The following is a 22,922-nucleotide window of genomic DNA, read 5'->3' on the forward strand; positions in this document are numbered from 1 at the left end:
TTTGCTTGCAGGGTTGCCCTAGACCCCACACAAGCTCTTCCATCATGCCTCATGCTTTTATAGTTACTTTCTGTATTTACTTTTTAATTTTCTAGAATCTTAACAGCTTCAAATTCTGGAGTACCTCTACCCACAAGAACTGTAGACCTGCAATAAATATAAGGGTGCTGTGAAGCAGCAGCCTCAAGCTTGCTTCTTTGCTGTCTGAATACTTAGGGTGACTAGACGGAGCACATGGAGGACATCATTTCATTCCCCCACTGCTTTCTTCCGATTTTTCAAAAGTATATGTCACTATTTTCTATAAAATATGGATGTATCTCGAAACTTCACTCACAGGTTTTAAATTATTTTTTCATAGTAGAACTTAAGGAGGCAAAAGCCCAAAATTACCTCGGCCTAAAATGTGAGCCTAGCAAATCACTTAATCCTGCTAATGAGATCCTTGATTCCCAGAGATTCAACAGATTGTCACTCTCAGAGCCCGTTAGGCCAAGGCAAGATCTCCGGTCATGAGCAGCATAGTATTTCCGTTGTGCTTTGTACCTCATAACACATTTTCTATAGTTCTTTAGCAAGAGCTTCTTTTGAAGGCTAAAAGGAAACATTATATTCAATTATACCAAAATATAGAGAAGTGGAATATCAGTTTTGTTTTCCAGGCAAAGAAACTGTTGATATACATACCCTAAGTGTGCTGCGGCAGGAGCAGGCAAAGGTACAAACCAGACTAGCCTGTGGGGGAGAAGGTTTGGGGGAAAAGGGAAAGGAAAATATACAATACGAAGAAGTAATATATTTTCAAAATGTGAAGAATACTCTCGATGAAAATTAAGCAAGAGAGAAAAATAAATACGGGTTGGGAGTTGGGAGGGGGTAGGTGCAGAAAATAGTCTGAGAAGGCCCCAGTGAGGAGACCACACTGATTTAAAAATCTGTAGTGACTATGGATGGGCACAAGAGGATGTCTGGTGGGGTGTCCGGTGGGAATGGGTTCCAGGCAAAGGTTCTGAGGTGGGAGTAGAGCTGGCATGCTCCAGGAATAGCAAGAATGCTAGCATGGTTCTCCTTTACTGAGTGATGTTATGTGCCATTAGAGGATTTGAATAGAGAAGTGGCTTATTCTGGTTTATGTTTTAAAAAGGTTTTTCTATGTCTGAGTTGAGACTAGATGGAATAAAAGAAAAGAGGAGAAGTAGATCAACCAGAAAGTTATTGCAATAATCTAAGAAAGAGATGATAATAGTTTGGCCACAGTGGTAGCAGTAGACATAGGAGGATGTGGTCAGGTTCTGTATATTTTTTAAAGTAGAATCAATAGAATCTGTTGAAAGGCTACATGTGGAGTGTGAGAGAAAGAAAGGTGTCAAGGATGACTGTGATGGCTTTGACCAAGCAACTGGCAGGACAAAGTCACCATCAACTTACCTAGGAAAGCCTGTGCAATAGCATGATTAAGAAAGAGTTTGATTTCTAACAGAAGTGTGAGATCCCTATGGGACATCTAAGTGTGACATCAAGTAAGATATGTAAGTTGGGTGACCGGGAGAGAAGATCAGACTAGAGATAGAAAATATATGGTAGGTATTCTAAAATGCTGAGGCTCAAGTCAACTAAGGAGTGAGTGAAGAGAGAGAGACGCTGCTAAAGGATTGAGTCTTGGGGCACTCTACTCTTTAGACTAAGCAGCAAAGCAAGTTAAAATGAGTAACCACCATCATAGGAGAAGAAGCAGGCAGAAGAGAGTGCTTTCAGCTAAAGTTGCTTTCAGCTCTTCCTGGGGACGAAAGAAGTATTGTAACATGGCGATCTGTCCCATTAAGCAGAATATAGGTCTTCAGTTTCTTTTGGGGGTTGGCACCCTCCTTACTCAAAGCTGTTTCCCAAAGGAACATTAGAAGTCAAACGTGGAGCAGGTCAGTGGCTTCTCTCTGGTGCCCCCAAAGGAGAGGGTGCCGGGCTCAGCATGAGACATGAGGGTATACAGGAAGAACCTCTAGGGGAAGTAAGTGAGAAAGTGATTACTCACTGAGAATTAAGACAGCTCTGCAAACCCTTCTCTGAAATTCCAAGCTCCATAAAGGAGTGGAACCTGAAAGTTTTTTGTGACACAAAAAAAAATGTAAGTGAGAAGGTGTTATAAGAGGGATAGAATGATCAACTCTATCAAAAACTAACAGGTCAAAAATACTGTAGACTGAAAGTTGACTATTATATTCAAATATATTTATTATATTTTCAGATGTATTTATTTTAAATATATTTATTATTATATTTTCAAATATATTTATTTGATTTAAATATATTTATTATATTTGAAATGTAGAGTCCAATGATGATCCTGACAAAAATAATTTTAATGAAGTAGTTGAGTCAAAAGATTAAATAGAGTGGATTCAAAAGAAAATAATCATGGTGTGAACTGGAGAAAAGACTCAAAGTAACTCAGGAAATCTTGCTGAAAGAAGAAAACAAAAATGTGGCAATAGCTGGAGGGGAATATGAGTCAAAGAGTTTGTTGTTGTTTTTAATAAGGGAGCCTATATATGATTGTTTGCCAATGTGCATTTTCTAGAATAGGACAAAAAACTAGTGATGCAAAGGAGAGAGCAAAAAAAAAATTGCTGTTGTGATATCCTTGAGTAGGCAAGATTGGATAGAGGGAGTAGTTGACTACCTAGAAATATGGACAGCACATCCCTCATAACAGGAGAAAGGACAGTATCTGAGCAGCAACAGGTTTCACGAACTTATCCTTAAAGAGCATCTTGCTGAGCATGAAGGTGGAACAGAAGACATTAGAATTTTGAAGAGTGATGTGAATGGTCACTTAAGACAATGAGAGAATGAATGAATTGGGTCCGTGTATTTTGATTTTTCAATAGCTTTCATGGTTCACTTGAAGTTAATGGTCATGAATTTAGTTTGACTCCAGTCATCATAATAATATGTTGCCCTCCAGCTGTGTACAGCATTTGGATACACTTGTGAGTGAGTTTGGAAATTGCCAGGTGAGTATAATAAAATGAGAGAACATGGTCCCAAGGTTGAATGCAAGGAGTTGAAAATGGTTGACCGTGGAATTTAGTTGTATAAGGAACAAGGTCAAGGTATGAGGGGATTGAAAGACAGTAGAAAGGTGGTAGGACTGACAGACGCCATAGCTCAGTGGGGATAAAGAACTTTTAGACTTGGGGTACTCAAGGAGAAGGAATGGAAGTACAGGAGATGGTGACAGAAAATAGAGGTTAGGTTACGGAGGGGTTATAGTTTTGGTAATAACAAAATGAGGAAAATTGGTGGCTTGAGTAAAGTGAAAGGCAAGATCTCTGGGTAGGGATCCATTCAAATGAATACTGTAAACACAAAAATAGTGCCAGGGGCAGTGTTAGCAAATATCACAATCACCTAGAAGATAAAATCTTAGAGAGAGGGAGTGACCTAGGAGTTGATGCAGCAGCAAGGAAAATGTGTCACAGAGTCTGATCCAAAGGTGTAGGTTTAAAAAGAAGAAAAGGAAGATGGTCTGGTCATAGCAGTGAAGAGCTTGGACAGCCATGCCACCTCTCCATCCAAAGGTGTGGGACCTAAGTAAGAAAATGGTCACCCCGCTGGAAGTACAACAAACAGTACCCTCAGGAGAGAGGGGGAAAAGGTGGCAAGAACATGTAGAGGTACAGAGGATAGGGAAGAGGATTCCTGCCAGAAAGCTCAGAGCCTTTGGGTTCCCAGCCAACTGCTAGTACACCTGGCCCTCTCAGGTAGCCAGAGCAAAGGCAACATGGGGGACAAGAGAAGGAGAAGACACAGGACATACTTTGCTCCTGAGGATATAGAGTAATTACAGGGAAAGGATGTCAAATTTCTCTAGCAATTATAAAAAATGCTACCAGTCATCCTTGCCACAGTGAAGTTTTTATTGACCATGTTTCTCCAGGGACCCCATTATCGCCAAGTGACTTGGGATCCTCTGCCCCCCGTCTTCTCTTGCTAGTGGTCCCATAAACACGCAAAGTCCTGTTCCTCTGTTCCACCCATTCTTTAGTGATGCCAGGGCCCATTACAATTAGGGGGTTCTGCTTTATATCGTCTATCCAAATAAAAACCAGAAGCAAAATTAGAAACAAATACATTTGAAATGAAAATCTGTACAATTCGAATTTTCTCTTTAATACAACTCACATAAAAGGAAGACCCGCCCCCATCCAATGGTGAGCTGCAGGGCAGTAGAGTGATGACAGGGTTGATAGTTCTTGTTAGACCCCTGAAAGGCATTCATTAAAATCTGTTTGTATTTGAAACTCTAAACAGAAAAATGTTTGCCCAGTAAATTTCATTTTCCTCATTTTTTTTCTTTCTTCTGCAATTGCAGTCAAAAAGGAGCTACATTAGAAGTAAACATACAGAATTTGTCAATCCTCATTTTGAATAAACAAATTTATGGGGGAGGGGTGGTTAAATTTTTTTTCCCCAAAATCACATTCATTACAATCTAGATTGTGTTTTGCCAATTGCCAAACCTTAAGGAATAGAGATTTGCTACGTCTAGATATTCTTAAACATAACTTCTTAATTATCAATATGAGAAAATTTAAATGTGTAGAGATTAAGGGACTTCCCAAGGCCACATGCCCTGTGGGAGTAGAGTTCAAGTTAGAATCCAGGACTCCTAAACTCAAATCTTCTCTCTTCCTCACATCATATTTTCTTCAAGAGCAGCTCAAAAGGCTTAATGTCATTTCTTTTCACAAAATAGGTCAGGTCCCTTAGAGATCATATAAGTTTTGTTTTGATTCAAAGAGATGTTTTACTGAATCTGTTCAATGAGAAATTAGATATGTTTTTGTTTTTATTTTGTAAAATAAGTCCTAATTATACCCAGTCTTTATATGATTTGCGCTCGCACAGACCTTCTCTCTCAAATCTGTTCCACTGTGTTCATTCAACAGTTTTCAATTATCTCTATGTTAATAGGGTACATATTACTTTCAATGCCAAGATATTTCTGGGCTTTTGGTATTATTTTCCTTTGCAGTTCATAAATAAAGTGGATGGACAGGATTTCAGGAATCGTATCTTTTCGAACTTCGTATTGTCCATTTTATAGCCAGAAAGAGCTCTGTAATCTTTCAGCGTATTCATGAATTAAAGGAGAGTCAGTTCAAAGCACAGAACATTGGAAACAGATTCATGCAAAATTTATCTTCAACAGCAAAGGCGAATAATAGCACTATTTTACTTCACAGGACTATATTAAGCAAGAGCAAATAAAATATCACAGAGCTGTATAAAATTTCAATGTTTGACATGTTATTTTTTGGATTCTGTTGTAAGGCGTTAGATTGCCAGCAATAAGGGGGAAAAAGGAATTTTTAAAAGGTGCCTACTATCAGGTAGCTAAATTTTTATTGTAATGATCTTTTATGTCAGCGTCTCAAAACTGTTTTAGACTGAAAACCCAAATTAAAGTTAATTCACCGTGCAATATAGTTTTATTAATACTAGTTATTACAAGATATAAAAAGCCTTTAGAAGGAATATTTTTAAATATCAAATGGATGTTGATGATCTCAAGAAAAATTTTCCAACACAGTAACATGTATGCTTTTTGACATCATCTTTTCAAATTCTTTTTTATTTTTTTTAATGTTTATTCATTTTTTGAGAGAGAGATGGAGACCTAGTGTGAGTGGGGGAGGGGCAGAGAGAGAGAGAGAGAGAGAGAGAGAGAGAGGGAGACACAGGATCTGAAGCAGGCTCTGAGCCGTCAGCACAGAGCCTGACATGGGGCTCACACCCACTAACTGAGATCATGACCTGGGCCAAAGTCGTACGCCCAACCGACTGAGCCACCCAGGCGCCCCTCGTCTTTTCCCATTCTAATGATAGTTCTAGAAAAATTTGAAAGGGTGTATCATTTTATATTTTTGCATTGGCCACTAAAATGGGGTCCTTTTATTTTCAAACAGCTTAAAATGTATTTGGGAAATAAATGTTTACTTTGCGTTGGTGTTCTAAAACATCTAAAAACTCTTTGAAGGACTGTTTTAAATTTATTTTGGCACCTCAGATGTAAGGTTTACTGGATCAAGTTCTTTTTGACATAAAAGACCTGTTTTAAGTGCTCTTGGAGTTCAGAGGCATTAGAGGTGTATCATTTCTTAATATCTGAGGGGGTATGTGGAATTAGCATTCCAAATACTGGATACAATAACTGCATTACTCTAGAGTTTATTTTGAGCTAGTGGATGAATTAATGATATAAAACCTAGAATAAGGACTCCAGAATTCCATAATCCCTTTTGAAATAAATAAATAGTTAAACATGCTTTTAGGAAGTCTAAAGAGATACAATTTGAAGGGAACAAAGTAGGTCAAATACCACATTCTTCACATAGTCCAAGCCCTACCAGCTGACAACTCTCATTGTTGGCCTTGTATCATGAGATCCTTCAGACACAGCTTTCCTTGTGCGTGAACAGATTCTGAGGAGGATCCAAGCCTCCGGGTCCAAGTTGAGGAGACGTCTCCGAATAGAATACCCATACCTTTGCCCTGGTACAATTTGTTTCCATTTTTCCATCTTAAAGGCACATTGCATGCACCACAGTAAATGTTATTAGTTGAAGAAAATGCACCAAAATATATTTTTTGTTCTCTGCATTATTTTACTTGAATATTATTTAACACAGTTTTGTATTCCAGTTTCTTTAATAAGAACATTTTATATTAATGTAAACTCTTTATCAACTTGAATTTTGATACCTACGTTATAATTCATTGACTGAAATTGCCATGGGTAACTGTGCCCCATAGTTAGTCATGTGGTTTGCCAATGACTTTTCACCATTTTCGGAAGTAGTCTTGAGATGAACCTCTTAGCACAGAAAGTACTTTGGTCTTGACTTACATGCTTACATAGCACTCATTGATTCCTTTACCAATACTGAATGTGGAGTCAGTATTGCTAAGTGGTCCATTGATGAGTGCTTTCTTCTTTTAGAGAATTCACTGTTCTTTTAGTAGGGGCCAGATAATAGTAAAATCACTACACAAAGTGATATGGGAAGATGTAAAAAGCTTTCCAGGGCTATGCCTAGGTGCAAAGGCACTCAGGTTTGTGAGAATGTTTATTTCTGGGGTGTAAAATACGAGGATCAAGGAGTGGGAAGTAATTTGACCATTTTCTACTTTTTATAGAAAGAAGCTAGTGCATGAGTCCTTGAGTGTTATGCTAGGACTCAAGTTAAATTTATCTTGGAAGTTATGGGATCCCATTAAACTACTTATGTGCATGGAAATGATAAGTTCAGTTTGGATTATATATTGGGTGTTGAAAACAATACAAAATAAAAATATTTTCATTAAAAAAAAGATGAAATAGTCATTTTAATATTAAGCCCAAGCCCTGAGGGAAACTTTTTACAGAAATGTCAAAAAATGACTAAGAATCAAATGGAATGCACAATTTTGGAAGTTGACCAAGTTAGCAATTGTATGCCTAAAGAAACCCCTGCATTTTACATATTTCTAAGGAGTGCTCAGAGAAGAGCACTTCATCCTTATGAAAATATACTTACTTTTGGGTTACTTGCTTGCTGGCCATTGTGAGTTCAATAGAAAATAAGTAGATAATTTGAGAGAAAATGATAAAGACCAATGACTATATATAATCTCTGTCTTGTAGAGGTCCACAGTTTTATTTAAAAGTTTGGAACAGGGGCGCCTGGGTGGCTTGGTCGGCTAAGTGTCCGACTTCGGTTTAGGTCGTGATCTCACTGCTCATGAGTTCGAGGCCCGCGTCGGGCTCTGTGCTGACAGCTCAGAGCCTGGAGCCTGTTTCGGATTCTGTGTCTCCCTCTCTCTCTGATCCTCCCGCGTTCATTCTCTGTCTCTCTCTGTCTCAAAAGTAAATAAATGTTAAAAAAAAAAAAAGTTTGGAACATCTAATAAGATAGAATTTCATCTACATATACTGAAGCACTGAACACATTCCCAAGAACGTGTTTCCACATTTATGGTGCCAGTTCTAGAAATGTGATCTATGTGGATAGAATATAGTTTTATTAAAAATATCCATTTCATGGGGTTAAATATAGAGCATAGAAAGAAGATCAGCTTGTATCTGAGACTGGAAAAGAAGGCACATGCATCTAGTCTTTGTTAAGTGTCTTCAGAGAACAGAGTCAGTAAATAAAAATTACCCTTCATTTTCAGATTTTGCCCGAATTTGGCAATGAGACCAATTGCTTAATGGTCATATTCTTGTATTCATAATTGCATTCAAAGCATCACAACTGATTTCCCCAAAACCGATTCAACGGGAATGACCTAGAGGTGAAGTTAATTGCCGTAAAGCAAGTAATACACTGTCAACAGCTTGCAGCTACTCATGGCTCAGGCGGAAAGCCAGTTACTTCATCACTTTGGGTCCGTCCCTAGGTTCCACAGTACGGGATGCATTGTAAATACTGCTATTAGATGCTAGAATGGAAATTTCCTGTGTTGGCTGGAACATAAAAATATATAAAAGAAAAAAGTCAAACAATAACATTTCCATATGGCTTGAAGATCTAGTTGTATTTTCATAGGCATAGTGTGCCTGTAGCTGAGCAATAGATTTCTTCCCCCTGATTCTATTGTTTTTGTTCAATGAAATTTTTTAAAAGTAGGGCCAAGTCTATCCTCTCTGCCAAAAAACGTATGATGTGAGCTTCCTTGCTCCAGTGTAGATGGAAATGTCCCAATTCATCATCACATGCCTTTCCACTTTCCTTGAACACCAAGGTGCTCCCTGAAATGAGATAGAAACCTATGTCTCTTTTGACATATCAACACTTGTCCTCAAAACATTTTGTTTCAATAGCTTCATATGTGAGCTCTGGGGTAGTATAACTAAAGTTATGCATTTCCTGAGGAAAGGAAAGAAATGCAGTGTAATTAGCCCTGAGTTATTTACTGCATGACTACATACATGTTCACAAAGCTTTCTGGATACTGTCTGTTAGTCATTTGTGTGTGTGTGTTGTAGTTGGCAGAAAGCCACTCTTTAAATTAGTTTAGGCAACCACATCTATTCTGCAAAAGAGCGTCTTAGGAATTTGAAGGCCTTAAATTCGATTTTAAAACTAACATTTATATTTGATGAAAGGAACGTGTATTTTAATCCTGCTTTTAAGTGGGCATCATCATAATGTAGAAATTGTTACTTACATATGTTCGCATTATACAGAACTTGCATAATATCTATTTAATTGTGCATCAGGTCATAAAGGTGCACCTGGAACATGGGAAACTAGGAAGAAGTTACCCAAAACTCTGTGTCCCGATTATTTACATTTAGGTAACTCCTACCTCCTGAGGCCAGTTTTTTTTTTTTTCTGCAAAAAAAAACGAACATGAGCCATTTCTGCTTTTCTAGCAATTTATTTGAAAATTGAAGTTGGTGGTACTGAACACTTCTGTGATTACATGTGATGCCACACTCCACCCTTCTTGGCCTACCTGGGAATAGCCTGGACAGCCCCTAAGCATTTACCTCCAGCGTAAAATGTTGTCTTTTTTTCTACCAGTTGGCATCAGCTTGCCTGAACATGTGAGGTACACAGGTCAGGGCCAGGACTTCTGAGGCAGAGATGTTCATTCAAGTAGGCAGCTGACCATAAAGTCCTTAGCCTGGACACTGCAGTTGAGCTCACATTCTATTTGCCAAGCTGGGAAAGGGCCTTTTACATGCCTGGCACTATGTTGTCTATATGGAGCTCCCATAGAATAAGCTGTATTGCACCGGAATTCTCCAGACCGGGAATAGTTTGGCCAACATTGTGCTACTTGTACTAGAAAATAAAACTGAAGACCTAAATGATTTCAATAACATGATATGCAATAATCACAGATATAATTGTTAGTTAATACACACACACACACACACACACACACACACACACACACACATACGGGGGTGGAGAGAGAATCCTTTTTGTATACTACAAATTGTCATGGGACTATGCTCAGTGTTGTTGAGAGGCAGGTGAAGGGAAGATCCTCAAACCCAACAACTGTTCTTTGCCTTCTACTGGGCCACCTTGTTGCTTCTCCCCATCCCCCATTCAGGTCAAAGCAAAAGCTACTAAAAATTACTCAAAGTAGCTCTCTGTCTACATTCCTTCTTTTCTTCTTTCTTGATGCCAGCCTTCCCTGTCTGTCAGTTAAATGACAGAGTGACCTCTCTGCCACCAGCCCAGCCTGTCGTATTTGGCATGACTGTCATGAATGCTCTGAGTTTCCTAATTACCCATTGCATGACAGTCATGGGACCCTAACTAATGGCCTTTCAGTAGAGACCCAGAAGACTTGAGATTATTTTCTTAATCCTTTATGACCCATCTGGCCTTAAAATTGTTGGTAGATGTAATTACTTTATAATGTCAAACAATAAGTTAAATTAGATTATTAAATCTTACATAGATATTTAGACTTTTATAGAGAAACAGAATTAGCATATATTTACTAGGCTCTTTAGGTACCAGAGGAAATAACGAAAATGTTGTCAAGTAAGTGTTCTTATCGGTCTCAAAGAACAAGAAATACCATACTAGTGGTCATTTTAACCTACTCTAATCAGACTTTATCATAACAGAGAAAGTAGAGAAGCCATTTTTCTGAAATCTGGTGAAAAATAGCAGGAGTCCCACAGCTTTTCTTAGAGAACATCACAATGAATAGGGAATGAATATTTCTAGAATTCCTCATTGCGCTAAAACACTTTTATCAGAGACAATAGGAATAAAGGTGTGAGTTATACTAAAAATATACAGAAAAGCCTGCTTTCCATAACTTACTACAGAGCACAGGTGGTACAGAGCCAAATGATAAAATACACACGCGTGTTTATGTGCTTCCATGAAAGTATACAGGTTTTTTGCAAATTACAGCTTTCCACCACTTAATGCTAAAAGATAGCATAGTCCTTACCAACAAATCCTTAATTAATGTTTTAGCAACCTATGCTGCCACAATCCCTTGGGAATGTAAAACTTGCCATTTAATTTCTAGTGAGGAAAACCTTACCATTTATCTTCCTTAAGGCTAGAGATGTATTTGCACGTAAATTTTAAATTATATCTTCATTGATATAACTTGAAATTCCTTTACAAATCTGAAAATTACAACCAGCCTATGCACACCTCCTAAGCCCATTTACATAAAGGCCTCTCATTTCTTTATGTTTGTTTGCTCTTTTCAGGAGAAAGGAAGACAACAGTGTCTTGCACAAAAATCATGAACAAAAACATCAGCATTGTGGACAACAAGAAATGCAAGTACCTAACCAAGCCGGAGCCACAGATTCGCAAGTGTAATGAGCAACCATGCCAAACAAGGTAACCCTCTCCCACCACTTGCTAATGCTCCATTTGGCCACTAAATCACTGATCTTTAACACTCAAAACACTGGGGCGCCTGGGTGGCTCAGTCGGTTGAGCACCAACTTTGGCTCAGGTCATAATCTCACGGTTGGTGAGTTTGAGCCCCTCGTCGGGTTCTGTGCTGACAGATCAGAGCCTGGAGGGTGCTTTGGATCCTGTGTCTCCCTCTCTCCCTGCCCCTCCCCCTGCTCGTGCTCTGTCTGTCTCTCTCTCTCAAAAATAAAATAAACATAAAAGTATTTTTTAAACACTCCAAGTACTAACAAATCCACATTTTCCTAACAACAGTGCAAAGGAATATATACCAAGATGTAATGTTTTAAACAAGAAAGATCTAGGAAAGAAAGATAATTGCCTGGATGAAAAGAGTATTAAAGCAGAAAGGATGGGGGGCACATGGGTGGCTCAGTTGGTTAAGTGTCTGACATTTGATTTTGGTTCAAGTCATGATTTCACAGTTGGGATCAAGCTCCCGGTCAGGCTCTGTGCTGACAATGTGGGGCCTGCTTGGGATTCTCTCTCTTTCTCTCTCTGCCCTTCCCCTGCTCATGTATATGTCTGTTCTCTCTGTCTCTCTGTATATCTGTCTGTCTGTCTCTCTCTCTCAAAATAATAAATAAGATTAAAAATAAAAGCAGCAAGGCTGGCTAGGACTTACCTCAACTTTAACTGTATTCTCCACAGGATGAAAACAACCACTAAGTGAGACAAAGGAGGTATAATTAAAATTGCTTGGTAGTCTGTTGGTCACTTCTTCAAAAACCTGACTATGGGTTGAAGTTAGCTATTTGTTCTTGAATTCTCTGAAATGGTATTGTAGAACTTGCCAAGGGAGATATAAAACAAAGCAGGACTGGCCGGGACCCAGTCCCTCATGCGACACCAGGGATGGTGTGGTCCTCCTGGTTTCCCAGGCTACGTCTTCACTTCCTCTCCCAGAGCTCCCAGGGTGACTGCCCGATCCCTGACCTTCCATCACCCAATTCCTGAGCTGGGTCCTAGTTATTGGGCAGTCCATTTGTCTCGGTCTCCTGTGACTTCCCCAGTGAGTATGAGGCAACAAAGTAGGCGAGAAACTCTGAAGTAGGAAGTAAGACAGTGATGCTGAGCAGCTGAAAGTGGTGTAGAAACCTTAGTAACAGGCAGAGATGAAGTGGAACTGGAGTATCATTTTGGAGTGAGCTAGCAGCAAGGTGGTTTGGAGTGGTTCCCATCATAGAGCTGAACGTCCACGTGTTTTCATATAAAAATTAAGGTTGGGCTTGAGTGGGACTGACCCCCAGTGTCAAAGGTCCTAAAAGCTTTCAAAGATAGAAAGATTAGGGGCGCCTGGGTGGCGCAGTCGGTTAAGCGTCCGACTTCAGCCAGGTCACGATCTCGCGGCCCGTGAGTTCGAGCCCCGCGTCGGGCTCTGGGCTGATGGCTCAGAGCCTGGAGCCTGTTTCCGATTCTGTGTCTCCCTCTCTCTCTGCCCCTCCCCCGTTCATGCTCTGTCTCTCTCTGTCCCAAAAATAAAAATAAACGTTGAAAAAAAAAATTAAAGATAGAAAGATTAAATGAGTTTGAGGCTGCGTTGAATCCTCTGGAATACAGAGACAGGCACATCTGTTCTATCCCAACACTCAGAGATCTGTTGAGGCTCAGGACATAGTTGTGAGTTCCTGGCGAGCCGAACAGAGATTGATCTCCCCTCTCATTGGCTCCTGTACAAGGGACACAGTGAATTTACATGTCCTGGAACTCAGGTGTGCAAATAATTTGTAGCTTTATAGCGGTCTATAACTAATATAATGTTCTTCATGACCCTCCACTGAAATGAATAAGTATGCGGGAGCAGTTTAAAGAGGGAGGAGGAACAAAGTTGCCAATTAACTGTATTTAAACCTTTTTGTCTTAATCTCTTTGGGAATTAGTGTCATTGAGGCTAATGCTCAGTTCTTCTGGTTTCCCTGTTCCCCCTGCCTTCCCACCTCTGATGTAGCCCTGATCCTGAGTTCCCTGTATTTCAGGCTTATGGCAAAATTCAGTTATTAAGCCCTTCAGATCCAGCTCATGCTATATTAATGAGAGCTTAAAAGAATTTAGAAAATCCTTTCTTTCTTTACAATGCTGAAATGTCAAGGCTTGCTTTTCTGTAGATTCGGTGACAAAAGCTGAGTATCAGCTTTTTCTTGCCTGTCCATTTCTGCTCGAATATTCTTATTCTTCCCCAAACCCCAGGGCAAACTATGCTTCTAAGGAAAAGGACAAAAGAATGATATGTAGAAGACCATGCAAAAGATAAAAGCACATTAATATACTTCCAATAGTGTTATGCCCATTCCCTCTACTTGACTGTATGGTTTTCAGGATGACTTCATGAGTAGATGAACTAATTAAGATTTTTTTAGGTGGCAGTGGAGTAATCAACAGGAAAAGTGACCTAGGGAATTACTGTTACCTGCCATCAAGTCCTTGACTCCCCTCTGTTCAGTGCGGGACAAATGGAACAGCAGAGTTTTTGGCCTTTGCCAAAAGAATCTGGACCATTTTTGTTATTGCCATTCCTAAGGTTTATCTTTTTCTGTGTCTCTTTTATCTTATTTTTTAAAATATTTGTTTATTTTTATGAGAGCACAAGTGGCTGAGGGGCAGAGGAGGGGGATGGATCCGAAGCGGGCTCTGCTGATGGGCTGACAAGCAGTGAGCCCGATGTGGGGCTCGAACTCAACAGTGGTGAGATCGTGACCTGAGCCAAAGCCAGGCACTCAACCAACTGAGCCACCCAGGCACCCATCTATCTCTTTTAATAGATATTAAAATGCCACCTTATCTTGTGTTAAATTATTGCTAAAATATTTCAAAACTTCATTTGTTTCATATACCATATAACTTTTCCATTTGGAGGGAAGAGCATTGGCTTTTCCTGGTGTATCAGGAATCTTCAAGTTGGATATGAGGACTAGAACATGTTTGTCACTTCCTGACTTTGTCTGCAAGGGATCAGAGTGTACAATATACACACCATTCATTGTTCGTTCGCTGACCTCGGCTATCTTGAGGGAAAATGCCTTGTTAATGACTTGGTAAAATGAATAGTTTCAAAGGGTGACTACTTTTCTGAGTGAGAGTTTTTTGCACCTGGAGACTGGATATCTTTTTTGTTAGAGATTGTTATCTTCCTTCCCTTGGAAAAGGAGTCAATATATCGCAAATCACCAAGAAGCAATGTCAGTGAGGTTAGCCAAAACATTGAATAGTAAGAAATGGACACAAGCAATTGTTAAGGTTCATCATAGGAAAACTTTCTGTGACTTACTGGTTTTAATTTTCCTGCCTCTTCTTTCTCCCCACCCTAGTAAGAAACTTTCTAATTTCCATTTACATTTATTGAATAGAATCAAATAGTCTGACAGAACCCTATATGCCAAATATAAAATATATCAATGCACTAGTAAATAGCTTTGCAAGAGGGAATCTTTTTTTTTCTTCAATATATGAAATTTATTGTCAAATTGGTTTTCATACCAAATTGGTACCCATTGCTCATCCCAAAAGGTGCCCTCCTCAATACCCATCACCCACCGTCCCCTCCCTCCCACCCCCCATCAACCCTCAGTTTGTTCTCAGTTTTTAAGAGTCTCTTATGCTTTGGCTCTCTCCCACTCTAACCTCCTTTTTTTTTTCCCTCCCCCTCCCTCATGGGTTTCTGTTAAGTTTCTCAGGATCCACCTAAGAGTGAAAACATATGGTATCTGTCTTTCTCTGTATGGCTTATTTCACTTAGCATCACACTCTCCAGTTCCATCCACGTTGCTACAAAGGGCCATAGTTCATTCTTTCTCATTGCCACGTAGTACTACATTGTGTATATAAACCACAATTTCTTTATCCATTCATCAGTTGATGGACATTTAGGCTCTTTCCATAATTTGGCTATTGTTGAGAGTGCTGCTATAAACATTGGGGTACAAGTGCCCCTATGCATCAGTACTCCTGTATCCCTTGGGTAAATAAATACAAGAGGGAATCTTAAAGATAAGGAAATGGGATAACTCCAAATTAGGTTAATTCCAAAATATAAAGCGTTTTTTCCCTTATTAGAATATGTTTTACGCTTTAATTCTTATTTTTAAGCAGTTTTCACAAGGAATGGAAAAAGTAACTTTTACCATTATACTAAGGATATCTCAAATGTATTTTATTTAAAAAACATGAGATTCCAGGGGTGCCTAGGTGGCTCAGTCATTTGAACGTCTGACTTCAGCTCAGGTCATGATCTCATGGTTTGGTTTGTGAGTTCAAGCCCTGCATCAGGCTTGCTGCTCTCAGCGCAGAATCTGCTTTGGATCCTCTGTCCCCCTCTCTCTGCCCCTCCCTTGCTCACACTCTCTCAAAAGTAAATTTAAAGAAACATTAAAAGAACATGATCTCCCATGAAATTGCAGATACTTCTCTTTTCGGTAGTGTCTTCTAGGTTCCATAGTTGAAGGGAAAGGTGCATACGTGGGTTTAAATTTAATTATAACCCAGGTATCCTCATGTAAAAAGGTGAAGCAGGAAACTAAATAAATTTGGAAGATAAGTACATTAGGAACAATCCACTAGGGGACTCCGAAGCAAAATGGTAGATCTGCATCATATCTGATAGATTTGCAGACAAGAACATTGTTAGAGGCAATATTGCAATGTAACTGTTATCGTGATTTTTTTTTTTTTTAGAAATAGAAGCATAGAATCATTTAGAACTAAATCCATTGTACAGATGAGAAAACTAGATTACATGAGGATGGGACTTCCCAAACTTTGAATCATTGCCAGGGGCATTTAGGCTTAAGTAAATTAGGAAGAATTGATGCCATTTCTGTAAAACACAGACACAAATTCCAAATCGAGAAATGTTTAATGACAGGCTGTTGTGTGCAAAGTATTATGGATGCAAAGGAGAATAAGACGTTGATCTCTGCCTTTAAAGAGTTATATCCTTTTTTTAATTCTTTAAACTTTTTTTAAAAAAAATTTTAATGTTTATTTATTTTTGAGAGAGAGAGAGAGAGACAGTGCGAGCGGGGGCAAGGTAGAGAAAGAGGGAGACAGAATCTGAAGCAGGCTGTCAGCACAGAGCCCACTGTGGGACTCAAACTCATGAGCCTCAAGATCATGACCTGAGCCTAAGTCTGATGCTTAACTGACCGAGCCACCCAGGCAGCCCTAAAGAGCTTATATCCTAATCAGGAAAAGAAGGTCAACTTTTGTAGGGGGGCTGTGAGCCCCTCCACCTTGCTAGGGAATATTTAACAAGTGCTGAGTGCCACAAGCCAAATGCCAGAGGGCAGAGGAGAGCACAATCATTGTGGGTTAGGTGGAGAAGCTCTTTTGGGAGGAAGGGACTTGGACCTGGCTGTCAAGGATCCAGGCAGTGGATGCTCCATACACAGACCATGTGGAGAAAATAGAAAGTGCTTGGGGAGCAAACTAAGCATATGCTTTATTTTCCAAACAAATGAGAGAAGAAGCTAGAGAAATGAGTAAGTATAAATCACTTACAAATATATGGTAATATATATAGTATATACTATATCCTGAGTCCCTATTGTATGTCAGACAGTATAATAATAAACCCTTTTACAAAATGACAGAATGGAAACTTAACAGCTGTTAAGTATTGTTTCAAGAATGTGCACAGCTAGTACGAACCCCGAATTAAGCTCAGGGCTTCTGACTGCCCTTCACTGCGACGAAATAGGATCGTGCAGATAGTTTGGGGGGGGGGGAATTTAGATCCCCCTGGGAGGTTGTCCTAATGATGGGAAATACAGAGAGGGTTTTATTGATGAGAATCATATATTGACCAGAATTATACAAATTTTATGAATCACTTTTCAGGCATAGGCCTTGCTTCTTCCTGAAATAAATTTGGGGATGTGTTTAAATTAGTGGTCCTAGGTTAGATCCGAATTCATTAGAAAAGGAAGTGCCATAGATATGTATCACTGCCCTTGTGATTGGGTAAAGGATGTCCATCTAGGTATTAAACTACATGTGTGTGGGCTGAATCACTGAATCAGTGAAATCCAAGAATAATAGTTGGAGTTCTTGAGGACCTTTCACAATAAGGTCACTTGACGCGTAGCACTCTGAGCCGGTCACTCCTATGTCTGTGATTACATTGCAAGTACATAGAGGCTAGCCTGAGGAAGCACACATAGCTTTATCTGGAAGGTATGTCCCAGGCACAGAAATCTTGTTGCAGATACTAGGCATAATGTACTAATGATTGCTTCCCCCAGGTAAGAGGGCATTCTCACTGACAGGGTTCTGTTACCTTGCTAATACCTGCATATGTCTCCTTGTGAGGTCCTTGTACAGCCTCACTTCCAATTTCTGACTTTGCAACCTCGTGACCCTTGGTAAGTTGCTAAATCTTTCCTTGCCGTGGTTTCCCTCTCCACGATAGTTGTCGTACTTAACACGTGGAGTTGTTGTGAAGATTCAAAACATGAAGAACAGGAATAACCCATGTATCTTAGCAATTGTGCACTTAGAAGGTATCTCAGTGTGCCAATATGATAAGCAGCCACAGGCAAAGCACGTACTATGGTGTGGACAGAATCTCATTCTTTGAGATTCTAAGACACACAAGGCCCTGAGGGGGGCGCTCGGGTGGCTCGGTCTGTTAAGCATCTGACTTGATTTCGGCTCAGGTCACCATTTCACAGTTGGTGAGTTTGAGCCCACATTGGGCTCTGTGCTGACAGTGCAGGGCCTACTTGGGATTCTCTCTCTCCCTCCTTCTCTGCCCCTTGCCTGCTCTCTAAACAAACAAACAAACAAACAAGAACAAGGCCCTGAGATAGGAAATAAGGAGAATTCAAAATGATAGAAAGCACAGGTGTTTTAGACAAAGCTATATTAGTTAAAAACAAAAAAGTCACTGTGCCACGATTCTAATTCCAGACATGTCAAAATACACCATGGGTCGATATCTTTTAACTTGTTTCAGTGGTTCTTGCTTTACTTTTAGATGGATGATGACGGAATGGACCCCCTGTTCACGAACTTGTGGAAAAGGGATGCAGAGCAGACAGGTGGCCTGTACCCAACAGTTGAGCAATGGGACTCTGATCAGAGCCCGGGAGAGGGACTGCTCCGGGCCTAAGCCTGCCTCCGCCCAGCGCTGTGAGGGTCAGGACTGCATGACCGTATGGGAGGCAGGAGTGTGGTCTGAGGTACAGTGCACGCCCCCAGCCCTCCCCACTTCATTTCTCTCCTCTGATGCCCACCCTGTCTGATGTCATGTGCTATCATGTTCAGAATCTCTGTTTACAGCAGTTTATTAACTTTTCTGACAAGAAAGAGTATATGCTGCTTATATATAATTTTGCAAACAGAAGAAGACAAAGTTATTTACTCTATTCAATAAATATTGTAACATAATCAAAAATGTATTCTATATACACTTTAGGTTGCTGCTTTTTTTATTTGTATACCATGAGTATACTCTTCAGTGGGCAGATTTTTTTAAATTTCTTAATGTTTATTTATTTTTGAGAGCGGGACAAACAGAGCACGAGTGGCAGAAGGGGCAGAGAGAGAGGGACACAGAATCCAAAGCAGGCTCCAGGCTCCAAGCTGTCAGCACAGAGCCCAACGCAGGGCTCAAACCCATAACCGTGAGATTGTGACCCAAGCCGAAGTCAGATGCCCAACCGACTGAACCACCCAGGCACTGAAGAAATTTTAATACACATTTGACTCATTGTCTTTCCCTGCCTGAACACTTAAAAGAGAAAGAACAAGAAAGGGCGTTATCCTTTAACAATCATCTCCTAGAAGCAAAGACTCTGTTTTTATTTCATATTTAGTATATGGTTTGCATTTAATCATCAATCTAAGAAAGTTAATAGTTTCACCATTTTATAATTGATCTCAGAGACATTAAATAGTTTACCCAATCCTATCTAAGTAGAAGGGCTTGGATTTGAACCCAGTGCAGTCAGATTCACTGCACCACACACCCATTGGCACGTCGTCTGTAGCACACCGGTGTGGTCCACGCCAAACTGTATGGTTTATTTTCTTTTAACCTGATACATATGTTTGTATAATAATACACAGCAGTCTGGGCACCGGGGTGGCTCAGTTGGCTGGGCGTCCAATTTCAGCTCAAGTCATGATCTCACGGTTTGTGGTTTGAGCCCCACGTCGGGCTCTGTGCTGACAGCTCCGAGCCTGGAGCCTGCTTCAGATCCTGTGTCTCCCTCTGTCTCTGCCCCTCCCGCGTCACTCTGACTCTCTCAAAAATAAATAGATTTTAAAAATTTATATAGGGGCTCCTGGGTGGCTCAGTCGGTTGAGCATCCAACTTCGGCTCAGGTCATGAGCTCACGGTTTGTGAGTTCAAGCCCCGCATCGGGCTCTGGGCTGACGGCTCAGGGCCTGGAGCCTGCTTCAGATTCTGTGTCTCCCTCTCTCTCTGCCCCTCCCCCACTCACATTCTATCTCTCTCTTCTTCAAAAATAAACATTAAAAAATGTATATAAAAATAATAAATGGCAATCATTACTTATAGTCTCTAGCTGCTCTGAAGCATTTTATGTGAGTATGTGGCTATATGCCACACACACACAAACACACTCACACTTACATACCCACACACATGAGCACACACACACACGCACATGCACACCCAGAGCCAAATCATTCAGATGCTTACTTTCAGAATATTAGATAGGATCTAAAACTGACAAATAAAATGCTAGGGTATGATGAGCAGCTAATCCTTTGAAAATGAGGATAAAGGAGCTTAGATAGTAAGGTGTGGGAATATTCTTCAATTAACGCAACCCCACACCTACTAAAGTACATTGACCAGTAGCATGATTTGCCGGTGTCTTCCTTTTCTGAGCTACACCTTACACCTGGCTGCTTAACAGATTCTCCTTCATTTTTGATGTGTGCTTTGCCGACGAATGTAGTATCTAATATTACATCCAAATGAATCAGTTCAATCTGGAGAGAAGATTCACGTGAGCGAAGGAAAATATCCCACCTCCAGCCTAACCATAATGTTTTTGCAAACTCTTTAGGAGGAAATAGGTCAGAGAGATTCTGTACAGATTTTTGGCACCAGCTGGGAGAAATATTATGTCTCAATGCAGTCTACCAATTTAAAAAAATGTTTCTCTTGTTTTTATTTAATTTAAACATTGATTTTATGGTTGAGGGTTAGTTCCAACTGCAAAACATTAAAATATAAATTTTAAGATGCTAAGTCACACGTGTAGCCCACTTTAAAGCTCAACATATTCAAACATAAGCCATAAATTATGAGACAGTTACTCATTTGTGTAAAATGTACGATATTTATAATAACATTAGTTTCATGCTCAGGTTTTCAACAACACACCTGTTGTAGTCCACATGCTTATTCTTTTTTTTTTTTAATTTTTTTTTCAACGTTTATTTATTTTTGGGACAGAGAGAGACAGAGCATGAACAGGGGAGGAGCAGAGAGAGAGGGAGACACAGAATCAGAAACAGGCTCCAGGCTCTGAGCCATCAGCCCAGAGCCTGACGCGGGGCTCGAACTCACAGAGCGCGAGATCGTGACCTGGATGAAGTCGGACGCTTAACCGACTGCGCCACCCAGGCGCCCCCACATGCTTATTCTTAATACTACGTCATTGTTAAATGTATTCCTGCAACTCTTGTTTTGGACATTTTTTAATCACAAATATTCATTGAATTTTCGAGGTTTGCCGTATCTTTCATCCATTCCCTTCTCTCCTTCCTTTCCCTTCTCTTGCCCAATGCCATTTTGGTCCAGGTCCCAATGCCCTGTGTCCAGATAGTCAGTGATGTATATCTTTGTAAAACTTAGAAGCTTTACACATATTCCGTAATAAGAGACATAAATAAAAATGAGATGCCAAGTTGCACCTAGAAAAACTTGTATATTTGTATACAAATACACACATGTTTGTATGTTACGTCACCATCTTAAATCAGGCATCAGTTATTTATGAAATAAACAAACTGTTTTTCAACTGAATTATATTTTCAATGCTTGCAGTCATTTAGAATGATAATTTCTAGGGGTGTATAATTATGCAATTAAATATTTATTTTATTTTTGCTAAGATTTTTCTCCGTTTTAGCTTTAAGAAAAGTTTGTGAGAAAGGGCACCCTCTAAAAAATGTTTCTATCTTTTGCAAACATTTCTTAGGGCTACAACAAACTAAATCTTAGCAAAAATAAAATGAATTTTCTTAGATAATTATACATAAAAATTTTTATGGCAATCAAGTTCAGTATTTTATATTTTGATCACTGTATATTATTTGTCTTTAATAAACAATCCTTATGTTATATTGATCTCTGTAATAATGGTCCTGTGTTCCTGAAACTCATTTACCTCCAGCACTCTGTCTTGAGCTTCATCTGGCTCCTGGTACTGGCATATAGCCAGGTGTTTAACTTCTCTTTGTTCTTTAACCTGGTCTATATGTGGTCATAGGCTTATGACAGATGATTAGAAATATTATTTAACAGTGGGCACCTGGATGGTTCACTTGGCTAAGCATCCGACTCTTAATGTCAGCTCAGGTCTTGATCTCAGTCATGAGTTTAAGCTCCACATCGGGCTCCACGGTGAGAGTGAAGCCTACTTTAAAAAAAAGAAAAAAGAAAGAAAAGAAAAGAAAAGAAAAGAAAAGAAAAGAAAAGAAAAGAAAAGAAAAGAAAAGAAAAGAAAGGTGCGCCTTGGTGGCTCAGTCTGTTAAGCATCCAACTCTTGATTTTGACTCGGGTCATGGTCTCATGGTCCATGAGTTCGAGCTCCGCACCGGGCACTGATACTTCGAAGCTGCTTGGGATTCTCTCCTTCCCTCTCTCTCTGCCCCTCCCCTGCTTGTGCTCTCTCTCCCTCTCTCTCTCAAAATAAATGAAAAAAAAATTTTAAAGAGAAAGAAATATTACTTAACATAATTTAACCGTTCATCTGTATCTTCTAATCACGGACTTCATCCAGACTCTCTGATGTTTTCTACTAGTGTTCGGTCAAGTGTGGCAAAGGCGTACGTCACCGGACCGTGAGGTGTACGAACCCTAGGAAGAAATGTGTCCTCTCCACCAGACCCAGGGAGGCTGAAGATTGTGAGGATTACTCAAAATGCTATGTGTGGCGAATGGGTGACTGGTCTAAGGTAAGAGTCTTTTGGCGTGTCTGTTAGGTTTCCATCATGTCTGCATCGCCCTGGGTGCTGTGACCACACAGCATGCAGTTTAGGACAAGTAGAGGACAGAGGTATAGGTCATGGGAGATGGAGTGTTATATTCCCAGGTTCAAATCCGTGGTCATGATCTCTATAAAACTGTTTTAAAGATTAAATAAGATAAAAGGTAAAAAAACGCTGAAGACCGTCTTTCACTTTTTGACACAAAGGAAGCTTTCAAAAACGGCTATTGTTATTTTGTTGTGAGTTTTTATTCATAATCGTTCTTTGTCAGAATAT

The 22,922-nt window shown here is 39.8% G+C and overlaps 1 protein-coding gene across 5 annotated transcripts in view; it reads left to right on the forward strand.

The window, feature by feature from the left end:
* Positions 1-22,922, forward strand: part of ADAMTS19 (ADAM metallopeptidase with thrombospondin type 1 motif 19) — a 241,930-nt gene that overhangs the window by 194,649 nt on the left and 24,359 nt on the right. For 4 of the 5 annotated variants that reach the window (XM_023254781.2, XM_023254786.2, XM_045058633.1 and 1 more), the window contains 3 exons: positions 11,246-11,381; positions 18,430-18,634; positions 22,461-22,613. In XM_023254781.2, the coding sequence (XP_023110549.1) occupies positions 11,246-11,381; positions 18,430-18,634; positions 22,461-22,613 (494 nt within the window). The remainder of the gene's footprint in view (positions 1-11,245; positions 11,382-18,429; positions 18,635-22,460; positions 22,614-22,922) is intronic. The other variant, XR_006598669.1, reaches the window with a different exon arrangement.

Source organism: Felis catus, chromosome A1 (genome assembly GCF_018350175.1).
Source record: "Felis catus isolate Fca126 chromosome A1, F.catus_Fca126_mat1.0, whole genome shotgun sequence".
Taxonomy (NCBI): Eukaryota; Metazoa; Chordata; class Mammalia; order Carnivora; family Felidae; genus Felis; species Felis catus.